This window comes from Stigmatopora argus, chromosome 13 (assembly GCF_051989625.1).
Source record: "Stigmatopora argus isolate UIUO_Sarg chromosome 13, RoL_Sarg_1.0, whole genome shotgun sequence".
Lineage (NCBI taxonomy): Eukaryota > Metazoa > Chordata > Actinopteri > Syngnathiformes > Syngnathidae > Stigmatopora > Stigmatopora argus.
In genome coordinates this window covers 13,533,133-13,546,540 of record NC_135399.1, presented here as the reverse complement: position 1 = coordinate 13,546,540, position 13,408 = coordinate 13,533,133, and the positions used below count along the sequence as shown (strand labels likewise).

The 13,408-nt window shown below is 36.0% G+C and overlaps 1 protein-coding gene across 1 annotated transcript; it reads left to right on the top strand.

The window, feature by feature from the left end:
- The first annotated feature begins 5,757 nt into the window (after positions 1-5,757).
- il7r (interleukin 7 receptor) lies at positions 5,758-10,201 on the top strand. Its single transcript, XM_077617447.1, has 8 exons — positions 5,758-5,856; positions 6,756-6,879; positions 7,490-7,644; positions 7,753-7,904; positions 7,970-8,126; positions 8,195-8,321; positions 8,396-8,468; positions 9,152-10,201. Exons 1-8 carry the CDS (start codon positions 5,760-5,762, stop codon positions 9,518-9,520), a joined length of 1,254 nt encoding a protein of 417 aa, XP_077473573.1. The 5' UTR covers positions 5,758-5,759; the 3' UTR covers positions 9,521-10,201.
- The last annotated feature ends 3,207 nt before the right edge of the window (positions 10,202-13,408 follow it).

The window sequence follows — 13,408 nt, the reverse complement described above, 5'->3', positions numbered from 1 at the left end:
TATTCATCGGCAGTTAACTTTACACCCAATGGGTGGCACTGTTAAACAGCACAGAGAAGTGCAAAATCACGGCCTGATGCCTAGTAATTTTCCCATATTTTCTGCTGTTGTTGTAAAATAAAGAGAGCTTTTAAGGTACATTTCTTATGCACAACTATGTTGGATAATTTACTGCATCATGTTGTACTATGAGATTCCTTTTTTTTTGTAGCCACACAAGAGTGGCAACCAAATTATTTAAACTGCTGTGGATGATTCTAATTCCATAGAAACTTTAAAAAAAAAAGTCAACATGATCCGAAGTGCAAAATCATTACAGTCTTTCCCTTAGGAAAATCAGGCACTTTGGATTTAACCTCATTAGATTGTATTGGTTATTTGTATTCTCCAGTTTTTGACCCCAGGGACACGACAGGGTGACATTTTGACCTCCTCACATGAAAAACTCATTTTGAAGATAAACATCCAATTCATTTGAACAGAGATTTGCAGCAGAACAATAAAACAGACAGATGATTGGATGTCTATCATTGCCAACCATTTTAAAAGAGTTACTTTCTGCTACGTTTTACATTCATGACATCAACTAAAGCCGAAAATGACTTTATTACATTTATAAGTATTTTTTTTTAGTTTGATTAAGAAAGGGATGACAAATAATACATTATTTTCACTTGTTCAATCAAAGTACTGAAAAAAAAATGCTAGTCCTCGAGAGACAAATTGCTGTAGATTCACCCTCATATAGTATACACCAATGGTTATGTCCCTGTAAGACATGCAATTTTGATGTAACCCTGCTAGGTTCCAGAGGTGGCAATAAAGCACCAGTACACGTGCAAAACTCCCGCACTTGGCCATGAATCCCTGACACTCACTCACTTTTCCTGCCTCATAATAATGTGGTAAATATTACCGTCAGTGCAGGCTCACATTGCACATTTACGAGCACTGCAGAGGGTAGCTGTTCACAGCAGTATAGTTTAGTGATCTCCCATGCATACATACGACCTGTTTAAAGTGATCATTGCGTCGCCACTGCCTCATATGCAACAAAGATTAGGGAGGGAGAGGACAAATGGGCTGTACTGGCCATAAGCACAGATGAATATATCAACTGGATATGTTTACAGCCTAACCCTTAAAATATCACAGCATGGCTCATACAGTATCAAAGGATTTGATCATTTAAAACAGTTCTTCTAACAGGTTTATTGGTTTCAGGCCTGTCTATATAAATAAATGTATATGTGTATATATATATATATATATATATATATATATATATATATATATATATATATATATATATATATATATATAACTATGCAAGTGTATCTGAAGTTTTGCTTGCAGTTTAAATTGTTATACATAGAATTCAACAAGAACCCATTGACTTCTATTGATGACGTTAGGCGTCCAATCCAATTTGATTGGGAAGGTTGGTTGCGATCATTCAACTTGATTGAAAGACAGAAGGAAAAAACATCTTTAACAATTCTTCAAGTTTCAAGTCAATTTTCTTGATAAGACCCTTGATTAGACCTTATAAAATGGACTATTGTTGTATTATATAATTAAATAACATGAGCAGAACATGAATAGAAATATTCATTCATTCATTTTCGGAACAGCTTAACCTCACAAGGGTCGCGGGGGGTTTGGAGTAAAAATATTATATCCCCCAAAACTCATTTTTTATTTTTTTATTTTATTTTTAAAGCACATACATCGCCACAGTTTGACCGTTTCATTTAATTATTCTTTTTGTTACCTGTTTACAGACATCACAATTTAAGACTGGTGCTACACTTATCGCACTGAATAAATCCCACGAAAAAAGGGCACGCATGCCACATATCTGTTTGCGTAGGAGATGAATATTAATAAATTGGAGGAATAATTTACTCAGACGAATTCAGGACAGGGTGTGGCAGAATGGAGAGATGGCGGGGTGATAAAGAGTAATGAAAAAGTGCATGGGTTGCCGGGATGTTACTGGATGGATGGCTAGTGTGAGTAATAATATGTCTTTGAAAGGCAAAGAGAGAAGGAAACCGTGGCCGATCCGGTGTGATATATGGTGGTGGCTGAAAGTGGAGGAATGGTGCGGAAAGCAAAATGGGGACCAGGAAAAGAAAAAAAACGCACTACTGACTATCAAATGATGACATTAACAAAGTTGCTACTATGTACAATGGCATTTTGTTTAGTTAAAAGGTTTAAAAAGTAAAACCATACAAAAAGCAGCTCATCTAGTATTTTTCTACGCATAAAAGTGACGCACAATACCAAAGCCAAGTGAAAGTAGACACTTTTAATCAGATTGTATTAACTGTATATTACTTTCAAAAATGATCTGCGGGGCTGTCAAGCGGAAAAACTAAATGAGAACTTTATGAATTTATCTTTGATATTATGAAAGCCGTACCCAAAGACTTATTACTTTCCAGTGATTTCCGTCTTTATCATCAGGAATTGTGATATCAGATTGACTAAGGCAATAATCCACACACCTTTCATCACAGCCTCCTGGCAATAGGCAATCCTTATTATCAAAGCACTCATCCAGAACAGCGCTCCACCTGATATATGGAAACATTGTAAAATAGACAAATTCTTAAACATTGTTTTTGCAATAGTAATGCCTTGTATTTCACGTAATTAGTAAGTTGAAATTTTAAAAAAAATATTCGTCATACAAAAATGTGCTACATCACACAGCTTTTTCTCACAATTTCTTTACCATACCGGAACTACACGAAGGCTAAATATATTTCATTTCATGTATCATTTGACGGTATCCTATCGTTCCAAATGATGACTTCGAACTCTCCCAGCCTGTTGGCGATACGCTTTCAAGGTAGCAGGCAGTGAGAATGTGTATGGGGAAGGATTCCCACGATGGGCCTGCTCGTGCCAACTGCCTGTAAGCGAGCAGCTGCTTCTCGCGCCGTCCGTGGTTTACCTGTCATCCATGTCCTCATAGCCATTAAAACACAGAACTCTGCTGTAAGACGACGACACATTTCTGCCAGCATGCTGTTGTTCATTCAACTGATTTTTGACACGTTGCTTTTACTACAGTAATCCCTCATTTATCGTGGTTAATAGGTTCCAAAATGTGCCGCTGTTGCAATAGTCAAATAACCGTGTAGGAACAGTGTTTTTATGATGTCTATTTAATATTATTTGGACTTTTAAAACTCTCTCTATACTATTATTTCACTCTCAAACTTAGACATTGCCCTCTAGTAGCTAGTGAAATCATTTCCGATTCAGACTTGCCTTTTTCACCCTTTCATGTTTGTGTTATTGTTCCTACACTATATACTTTTCATATATATTTGCGGCCATGTTTTGGGGAATCTGCGATAGTCAAACTGTGAAGTGGTGAGGTAATACTGTACTCCACATATGGCTTATTAGCTTTTGGACTTTCCTACTCGACTAATTGCTGATATGTTTTTTATTGAAGGCATCTCATCTTGTAATTGGCCAATTTTATGTTTTTGATTTAAAAATCAATTTGGAGAACAAATTTGGTGATGAACCGTGGCATATTTAATCGATCAAATGTAGTGGAAATACTGTCTAAATAACAACCAGTCCCAAATGTTGATGTTTTTCAAGTTGTATTACTCTATAGTTGAGTTAAACTATAAAACTAAACACAAATGTTCTTCTACTACTCTGTTACGGAATATGTCAGCAGCCTGTTAGGCTAATCAGTTTCCCCGACCTTTCTGACCTCCAAAAGAATCAGTGGTAGAATCAGTGCACAGATTTTAATTGGGTTCCCAATGAAAACTGAATACTCAAATTAGGCCTGTCTTCTTTTTGCTAATGTCACATTTTAAATGGTGTGACAGTTCCTTTCACACATGCGGCTTTTATTTAGATCTTTTTTTTTTGCCATCAATGAATAGATTGGACGCCGAGCACCACCAAGTTAAATGAGTGTCCTACTAAGATTTAAACTTCTTTCTTTTGGAATCAGAGTATTGTGATTGTAAAAGCATCTAGCAGCCAAGTACGTCAGCTTGTGGTGAGTTGAAATGAGAGACAAATTAAGCAAGAGGATGTGGTGACAATAGTTGAAGTTTCTCGCACGTTTAAGGCAAACCAAGTTCGAGTCAGACATTTGAAAAAAGACAAGAGGAAGAAGCAGGAAGTGCTTTTTTACACACAGCACACATGTGCTGTGTGTAAAAAGCATCCCTGATGAAAGTAGTATCTTGTTAAGTAGATTGAACAAACACAGAATTCATTTTTTTAGGGATTGTTTCCTTCATTTTTGTTGTTGTTGTTGTTGTTTTAATAAAGCCAGATTAATAGCAGCATGTCCAGTAATTTCCGCAACACCGTTTTGATCGGAAAAAAAAGTTCAAATTCAGAGAAGATATCCTTTACCAAATACCTTAAATATGTTTAACAATGATACTGCATGGAATTCATTAAGCTATAGACCCTGAAGGCAACATTAAAAAATATGGTTGTAATCAATTACAGCTGAGAGTGATATAGGGAGGAAAAACTTTAAATTAATTATATTAGTACCGCTTTTCTTCTGTAGCTCTAAGGCAAGTCATTCCTTTTTCTGCTTGTTTCGGTATTACGTAAGGAATCAGAGATCTGTGAGATTTGTGGTATTTACTGTAAATAGCACCAATCATGACCTATGCCTATCACTACTCCTATCGACCAGATTAAAGATAGCTTTTGTTGGAGTTTTGGATTTTCAAAATCCTTGGTCTTGAGCTCCTATACACTCCCCTCACGCCCGCAATTCTTCTGTCTTGACACCTTGAGGCCCCCACCAATGCAGTAGCAGTCAGCGTAAACAGGTGGTTGACCAGATTTCTATCATTGGAGGCGAATCAACACCAAAAGCTTTTGCGATGTTGCGTAGAGATGAGAAACCTCAGGCGTGTGGTTGGCGTGGGCGACTTATTTGAGTCTGTTTACTTTACAGTCAACTAAATTCGTCGTACGTGGCAATTTTCACAAAATCCACCCAAATTTAGTTGATTTTAACCTGTTTTGTGCACTCATTAAACTCAATAACTGCCACTAATGGGATGGGAGTGTCCAATCCATTTTAACTGGGAGAGATTTTTCTAATGATGTTTGATGTTATATATATATATATATATATATATATATATATATATATATATATATATATATATATATATATATATATATATATATATACATGTACATGTACATGTACATGTACATGTACATGTACATGTACATGTACATGTACATGTACATGTACATGTACATATACATATACATGTGTGTGTTATTTTATATATTCTGTGAGTTCACCTCTTTTCCTCTCTCAATCATTGGCCAACTGACGTGATATTTTAACACAATCTTGGGCTGTTTTTACATTCAAACATGAGTAAGCAAAATGTGTTGCGCCATCATTTCCCCCAAACTCATACTTAGGAGATCAATTACATGAAAGAAACAGTGGTATTGGAGGTCGCCAAAATGGAGGCCCTTTGCTGCATTGGTATATTAAGGAAGAAGATAATGTACCTAATGCAATTAAGACAACATTGATTAAAATTATAACTGAAGAGACACAGTGTTTGGGGTTTTGATTTTTAACTGCCGTTGTGAACATCCTGTTGTCAGAGTAAGATTCACCTCCCATGAGGCGATTGAACTCCTCCTCTTCCTCCCTGACCAAGTGATCTGTCAGGCGCGGTGAAATCATCTGAAAAGAAGACGAGGACGAGATGCTGTTCGTCAGCTGGTTAGCCGAGCCGTTGTATTTGCTGTTGCTGCTTCCAGCAACTTGTCTGGCACAGAGCGGCGAAGAAGACACCGACTTGGGTGAGACTCAGCCTGGTTTGAGTGATGCAACGAGATACTTGCAAATTATCATTCACACTGGCAGACTTCACATCTTAGTGTTTGTAAAATGGAACTAATGACTAGAAATTCATTAGGAACTGTCAGAATGTTTGTGGCACTGATGATGTTATGGTTGTTGGTGTTTGAGTATAATTACTACATATCATTTTTAGGTTTACAAGTGACCTTATGTGATTTGTCCTGATTTCATAGAATACAATTTTCATTATTTAGATTATGAGATTTCATTGGACAGTCAAAAATCCTTTTGACCTTCTCACGTTGGCCTGCATCATACATTTTTTGAATTATTAAACATTTCTGTATTTTCAAAATGTTTTTTCAAATGAATAGTTTCTTGATTTGTTAAAATAGCCCTATGTTTATATTCATTAACTGGAATATATTCCAGATCCAATAGATGAAAAAACACAAATCAGAATTTTAAAAAAGTTTACATTAAAATTGACATTTTTTATGAACAAAACAAAGCCCCTTTAAAAAAAATGTAATCATAAAGACACTTCCATGAATGAAAGTCACAATATTAACAGTTTTTTTTCTTTAGGGAAAACATTTATGATCTTTTTCCATCCCTCTTTCTCTTTTCATATAATTTACCCCACAAATTTAAATTAAATAGGCTAATCTGTTATCAAGATATCATTAAATTACTTTTCTGACCTCTGTGACATTTGACCTCTAACCTCATTCCACCAATAAAAGCAGATATCATCATGAAAAGATAAATTTAAATATTTTAGTTTTATCAGCATTAAGATGATGACGTGACTCTCCTGAAGTGGGTCCAATTCCCAGAGCTTCTTGCGGTATCTGCAAAAAACTTACTTTTTTATCCAACTGTCCTTTTTACCCAGAGTCCCGAATCAGTTGTACCTCGCACATCTCCACTACAGAATGCAGTTTAACCTGCAAACTGACTGGCAGCATGAACGAGGACAACCAAGATGAGGATGACGGTGTGAAGACGATGAAAATCTGGTACATAGTTGCGCTAAGAAGCAGACAAGGACTCACATTCTGACAACTTTTGACTGCGGTCAATTAAAGTCCCAGTATCGTGAGTTTTTACACACTAATTAAATGATTTAATCCGGCAAATTAGTAATCAACAATACATTATTACGACACATGCAGATCCAGACTATTGTAATTCTGTAATAAAAATAATTTTTATAATGGTTTGCCTCTGCATAGACGAAACCAATGACGTAATCAAAGGCAAGGATTGCATCTGAAAATATTCAAACTGGGATTTTTTTTTTTGCTGATGCACTTTTGGTGATGCCAACTAATGTTGGTTTTGGAGGAATTTCCTACGGAACACATATGAACCATTTTCTGATTAAATGACGGAACAAACACCTAAAATGAAACGAGATGGTGCGAAGATGCCAACTTTCCGTGACATCACTTCTAGTAACGATCTTGGCTTTCTTGCCAACAGCGAAAATGAATTAAAAAAGATTTTAACGTATTAAAACAGGTTTTTTTTTTTGGTTTATTTTACTATCAAAAAGACCAATAGTGGGACTTAGTACCTGATGATTGCTGTTAATTTTTTATACTTTTGTCTTTTTTTTCTCTCCAGTTTCTTTTCCCACGCAGTGAACAGAAAAATATGCCTGTCAGAGATGGGTGACTCGGTCACGTCTACTGAACTGAATCCCCTGGCCAAACTTGAGGTGACCATCCACATTGGGAGGGAGGGAATTGTCAGGAAAACAATCCAACTGTCAAAACTCGGTAACCATTTATAACATTTCACTGGAACTGTAAAAAACAAACAAAAAACCCCACTCATCTTCTAGTGAAACATCCCGTAAAGATGAACTTTTCTTCATTTTTCTTCAGTTAGACCTCGAAGTCCCGAGGTCTACAACGTCACCGTGAAACGCGAGTCCAACCAGGCCGTCTTTCAAATTCGGACACCCTATGAGAAAGACTACCTGAAAGTTGAAAACCAACTTTTCCAGCTGTTCATTTGGAACACCGACGAGAAGACGGTAATAGGCGATGGTGGAAATGCATCCGTTATCAAATGAATCCTCATCACGCTCTCTCACCGCAGATTCAAAATGTGTCGTCGTCAGATAGGATGGCCGTCGACCTGGAGCACTTTCGTAAAAACTCGACCTATCGCGTCAAAGTGCGAGCAATCCCGCTCATTTATTTTAAGGGGAGCTGGAGCGAATGGAGCCACGCCTTCACGTTCTTCATTCCTGATGGTTAGTAAATTGGCTCTTTTGACTTTTTGACAAGAAGCAAGACAATAACTAATTCTGTCCATCCTCAGTCCAGACACAAAGTGAGGAGAAAGTGACACCAAGCAGGAAGCTAGTGACACCAACCAGGAAGCTATTGGTGTGTCTCCTCGCTTTGGTGGTGATGATTTCCTGCTTTGGGATCTTCTGGAAAAAAAAGTAGGAACCTCTTAATAGATCTGCTCCTGTCAATAGTATGAGAAATTAGCAAACGTCATTTTTTTTCTCCAAAGGATATTTTCCTATATGTGGCCCAGTATTCCGCATCCGAAACCCACTCTAGTGCAGACCTGCAAGCCCAATGTTGTGAGTATTGTGTGGAGAAAAACTAAAAGTGACAGGATTCTCCTAATTTCAGGTTCATTGTAAATATTGAGGTTTTAGAAATGGTGAATTTTCAGTTTGTTTCACTATCAAAGTTTCTGGGTTCAAGTACTAGTGCAGTTCTAATGAAATTCCTAAAAAGTCTTTTTCATCTTTGGAGCCTCCTTTTTTATTTTATCTTTAATTTACATTTTCAATAAAACAATCTGAAATTTTAATTTTACTTTTAGATTAAGAAAAGCAAGAACATTTCCCCTTTGTTTTTTTTTAAATTTATGTGTTCTATTTATTTACATTCTAAAGGCAAGAAAAAATGAAATTGCTTATTCTTATAAACTTAATTTCAAAGACCCACAGAAAATGACATGCCGTGGGTTGAAATAAATCTTACCTTCTAATTACCGGTACTCCTTTTGAACATCATGTTGTTCCTTGCCTTTTGTGTATTCAACTTTTATATACTGTTGCATTGCAATGCAAAATATTGTAACATAATGCCTTTGTTTTGTTTGTATTTTTTAATAACCCTATTCAATTACAGAAATCAACCAATCAGAAACAGTGTAAATGTAACCTCAGTGCAAGAAAATCAGGAAGTGCTCATGTATTTTCAGGCGACTTGAATCCAAATTGTGGTAAACATGCCTTGTCATCTTTGTCTCCAGGTTTCCCTCCTACTCAACCTAAAACCTGAGGAATTCAGTGCCCTTAACATCCAACCAGTGGTCGAAACCGTCGAGCAGGAGCGAGTTCTGGCTATCCATTGCGCAACCTTTACGCTGGCCAATGCCCCCCACTCCACCCAAAACTCCGACTGCAGCGCCAGCACGGAGGAACTGGAGCTTTCCATTTCGCACGATAGCAGTTGCTCCAATGGACTTGGCAGTCTTCAGAGTTCCACGCTCCTGGCCACTGCTGCGTCCAGTCCAGGAGAACCTCTTCTCTTGGAGGCCTCTCAAAAGGAGGAGGATTATGTAACAATGGCCAGTTTCCTCCAGATTAAGTCGATTCGTGGTGGAGAAACAATGATCTGACATAGAAACAGCCCTTTTTTTTTGCCCAAACTGCCTCACGTCAGTACGGAAACGAAAGTGAAACGTTTGAGAGTATCTGATTCCACGGGTTATCTTTCGCTTATATTGTCATGACACATATTCAAAGTGGGCCATGTCACCATTTAGCATAAATGCAGCAAGGGGAACTTGGTCAGTGTTTTGAACATGTTGAGTTTGATCTATTTATTAAGGGACAGTACATATTAATGAACATATTCATATTCATGTTAATGAACATATATATGTAAATATGTAAGATTGTAGCCAATGGATAATTTCCATCTTTAGTGCCTTTTGCAGGTTGAAGGTTTTTCCATATGCATATGCTTTTTGATAAACCGGTAAGTTAATGTAAATTAAGGCATCAATGGGTTAATTGAAATAAAAGCATTTTTATATTGAGAATTTGTTGTAATGATTTTGATTGTTAAACGGACCAGACATGCACATACACAACATAGCAATATAATCCAATACAATAGCAATATTTAAAAATAATAATAGTAGTGTGCCATTTTAATTGTCACTGTCCAAAACATATTATCTTAACAGTTAGTGTCACTTTTTAATCCTTTTTTTGTAATGTATTATACCTGCACTCCAACAATCTGTAAAAACTGCACTGTTATCAAAATGAAATTAGTATTTTTTGCAATGTATTATACCTGCACTCCAAAAATCTGTAAAAAATGCACTCTTATCAAAATAAAATTAGTATTTATTTATTTTATTGTGTGTGTTTGTGTGTGTGTGTGTGTGTGTGTGTGTGTGTGTGTGTGTGTGGTCTCTCAAACAGGAAGACGTTAACTTGACTGACGTTTGTGGAATTTTTGTGAATCATCTGAAAAATGAAAAATTTCCCCGATGATTCGTTTTATTTTTTAGCTCTATTCATAATGTGTCAGTATTAGTCATGTCATTTTTCTGCACTGCTAGTTTTGGTGTTTTGTTTGTTTTAAGTTTCGATTGTTCCTTGCTTCTTTCTATTTCTTGTCTTTTCGACTGATTAGATTTTTTTTCCACCTGTTCTCGTCAGCCCTTGCAATCAGGTGTTTCTTTTCTAATCACTTTGTTTGTAATCCAGTTTGTTTTGCTGCTCACACAATACTTTTTTTAGTAAAATATTGATATTTTGAGGCTTAGTACAAGAATCTTGTGATGCATGTTAGATTTATTTGGGTAGCTACACATTGGAAAGCAAGTTATTATGTCTAGCATATAGTGGAAAGGTTGCAAATATCAATGCATATACAAATGGGAAGGACAGAAGACAACAAGGTTTGGCAAAACTAGAATCAGAAAGATAATTTTACTATGTCTAGTTACTCATTTGGAGAGGAACCTGTTGTCAGATGCAAGAAATGGAAAAATAAGGTAAAGAAAAGCTCATTCTTCATTGAATATGGCACTTTTTATCATGGGAAAATTAAAATGTAGTGTGGTGTATCTAAAAGAGTGAAATCAACATAAAAGCCATACACGGATCTGGAGCTGCAGGTTGCAAATACTATATTTTATTTATAAATACTAGAAGCTTCTTTTTTTGGTCATGTTTCACCTCCTGAGTATCTTTATTGCTTTGAACCATTTTCTTTCTTTTTTTTAAATAAAGCTTATCATTTTAGGTGCAGCTTCCTCGGGCATCTGTCCATCGTCCACCACACAATTCTATTGCCATCTCAACTGTGAGTACACTTTTATTCTCTTCTGGGTTTATTATGACCACATATCTTCATATTTAGATAAAAAAAAACAATGTACAAAAAATACTGGTTGCCATTGTCACCAATAGTGCAAAATATACTAATGGAATAAACTAATGGCAGTGAATCAGTGGCTAAGCTAGATGAGCTTTTACCCAAGCTGACTGCCTTAGACACCTAAATATTATTATTATTTTTTTGTCCGTGACGAATTAGAGAAATTATTGTTAGCCCCTTGGAGTGCTGGCGCCGTGCCATAACTTATTGCTCAAATGGGACGAGGATAAACAGAATCTCTGCTAACCCTGAAAGGTGATATTTATATATTGCGCTCACAAATCATGTGGATCACAAACAAACAAGCAATAACATTTTGCTTGCCAATAAATAAGATTTATTTGAACAAAGCAAGGTCATGTCAGACAATTTCTTGACTTTTTACAAGGGGGAAAAAAGTAACAGGTCCTGGTCTCACATTCTAGTTCTTATACAGTCGTGGTTAACATCCTTGAGTCCCTTTTTTGACTTTTTTCTTTCCTTTTCTGCTGATGGTGGCTATTAATAAAAGCTATGTCACCCATGGCTGTTATTGATGCTCTTTCATTACTCATTATGCTTGAGTGCCCCCATTAGTGCTGACTGGACAAAAAACGGGCCGACATGACACGCAGGAATAACTTTTAGCGGCCCGCACGTGTCACACTTTGAATTGGAAAGCAAACTAAGATCGTAAGAAGATGGTCCTCTTTGACAACTTTGTGCCCCGTCATAATAGTGCTTAACCCTTTCAATGCCATTCAAGTTGATAGAGGTCTAAAGTTTTTTTTTTTCATTCTTATAATTAGTTTGACTCTAGTCCAATCCATTTAAATTGTGAGGACTGGCAGAGAATGTTCAAATGGATTGGATGTCTATTTCTGCCAATGGCATGCTATGAGTTAAATGGTTGTTTTTTTAATACTTTAAATTTGAAATGAATAGAAAAAAATACAGATGTAGAGCCATTTTTCATCTTTCTAAATGCAATGGGAATAAAAGCATGATTGGTTTTTTTCGAGTCTGGATTTTGATATCCAATTTCAATGTCAAACTTGGAGCAAAATTCACCATTTGTGGTCAACTTAATGCTGATTCACTGTATATGTTGGGGGAGTGAGGGTGGGGGGTGGTTATAGTAATCTTGTAGACTTTATAGAACATTACCTATTGTGTTAATTATTCATGGTAAGTAAAGATTTGAAGTAGACATAACTCAAATGTTCAGGTTCTCTGAGGTAAGTTGTTGTTTTGATTATTCCTGACTCTTTTTTTATCAAGTTAATAATGAGAACTACATTTACTAACTTGCATAATCAGGTTTGTGGGGCATACTTTAATTTCTGAAAGAACGGTGCTTAAAATGATAAATACACATATTTTACTATGTACTATTCTTTATCATTTCCTCCAAGAGTAAGGGTGTTCTCACTGTAGGCTTGCGTTTTTGTTTGCAACTTCCTGCTGACGGTTTTTATGATATTATTATAATGATTAATAGGTCTCCATGCTAGCTTGCTTCCATGAAACATTCATGATGTTGTAAAAAATGAAAAAAAAAATCCCATTTCTCATTGAAATTGTTGTGTGTACAAAAGTCGCAGTTTATCATGTTAGGTTTATTTGCGTAGTGTATGAAATTGTTAAGGAAGTTGCTTCACTTATTAGTGGCAGAGGTTGAACTTTGTCAAAGAAATACTTAGTATTGTTTTTTTTTGTATATATGTAGTTGCGAAAGATGCTTGCTCAAATACTCTAAATGTGCCAATCAGGTATTTTTTTAAATGAGATAAAGTAGGAAAAAAATTGAAGAAAACAGAAAATGACACACTCCCGGAGGCTGACATTTTGGGTCAAATTTAATGTCTAATACTCTCAAATGTTTTTGTGCCGGATATAATTTACAGACTAGAGAAGGTTGTAGGATTATTAGTTATTATCAGTACCATCAAAATGGTAAATGAGTTCCTTAATCCAAGTCTTTTTTTTCAAATTATGTATTGGATACCAGAGCGATTGGGGTTTGCAGCCTCAACATTTGATTCAGTGTCTTCATTGAGAGAAGAATCGTGGAATGCGACTATGATGTTTGTGCACAATAACTTACGAATGCTTCTACATATGGAAT

Bases quoted from the DNA above. Each gene is read 5' to 3' on its own strand.
- il7r (XM_077617447.1), top strand. From the start codon at position 5,760: ATGCTGTTCGTCAGCTGGTTAGCCGAGCCGTTGTATTTGCTGTTGCTG. The intron at 7,645-7,752 runs GTAACCATTTAT...ATTTTTCTTCAG, and splicing joins AATCCAACTGTCAAAACTCG to TTAGACCTCGAAGTCCCGAG. The intron at 8,469-9,151 runs GTGAGTATTGTG...CTTTGTCTCCAG, and splicing joins AGACCTGCAAGCCCAATGTT to GTTTCCCTCCTACTCAACCT.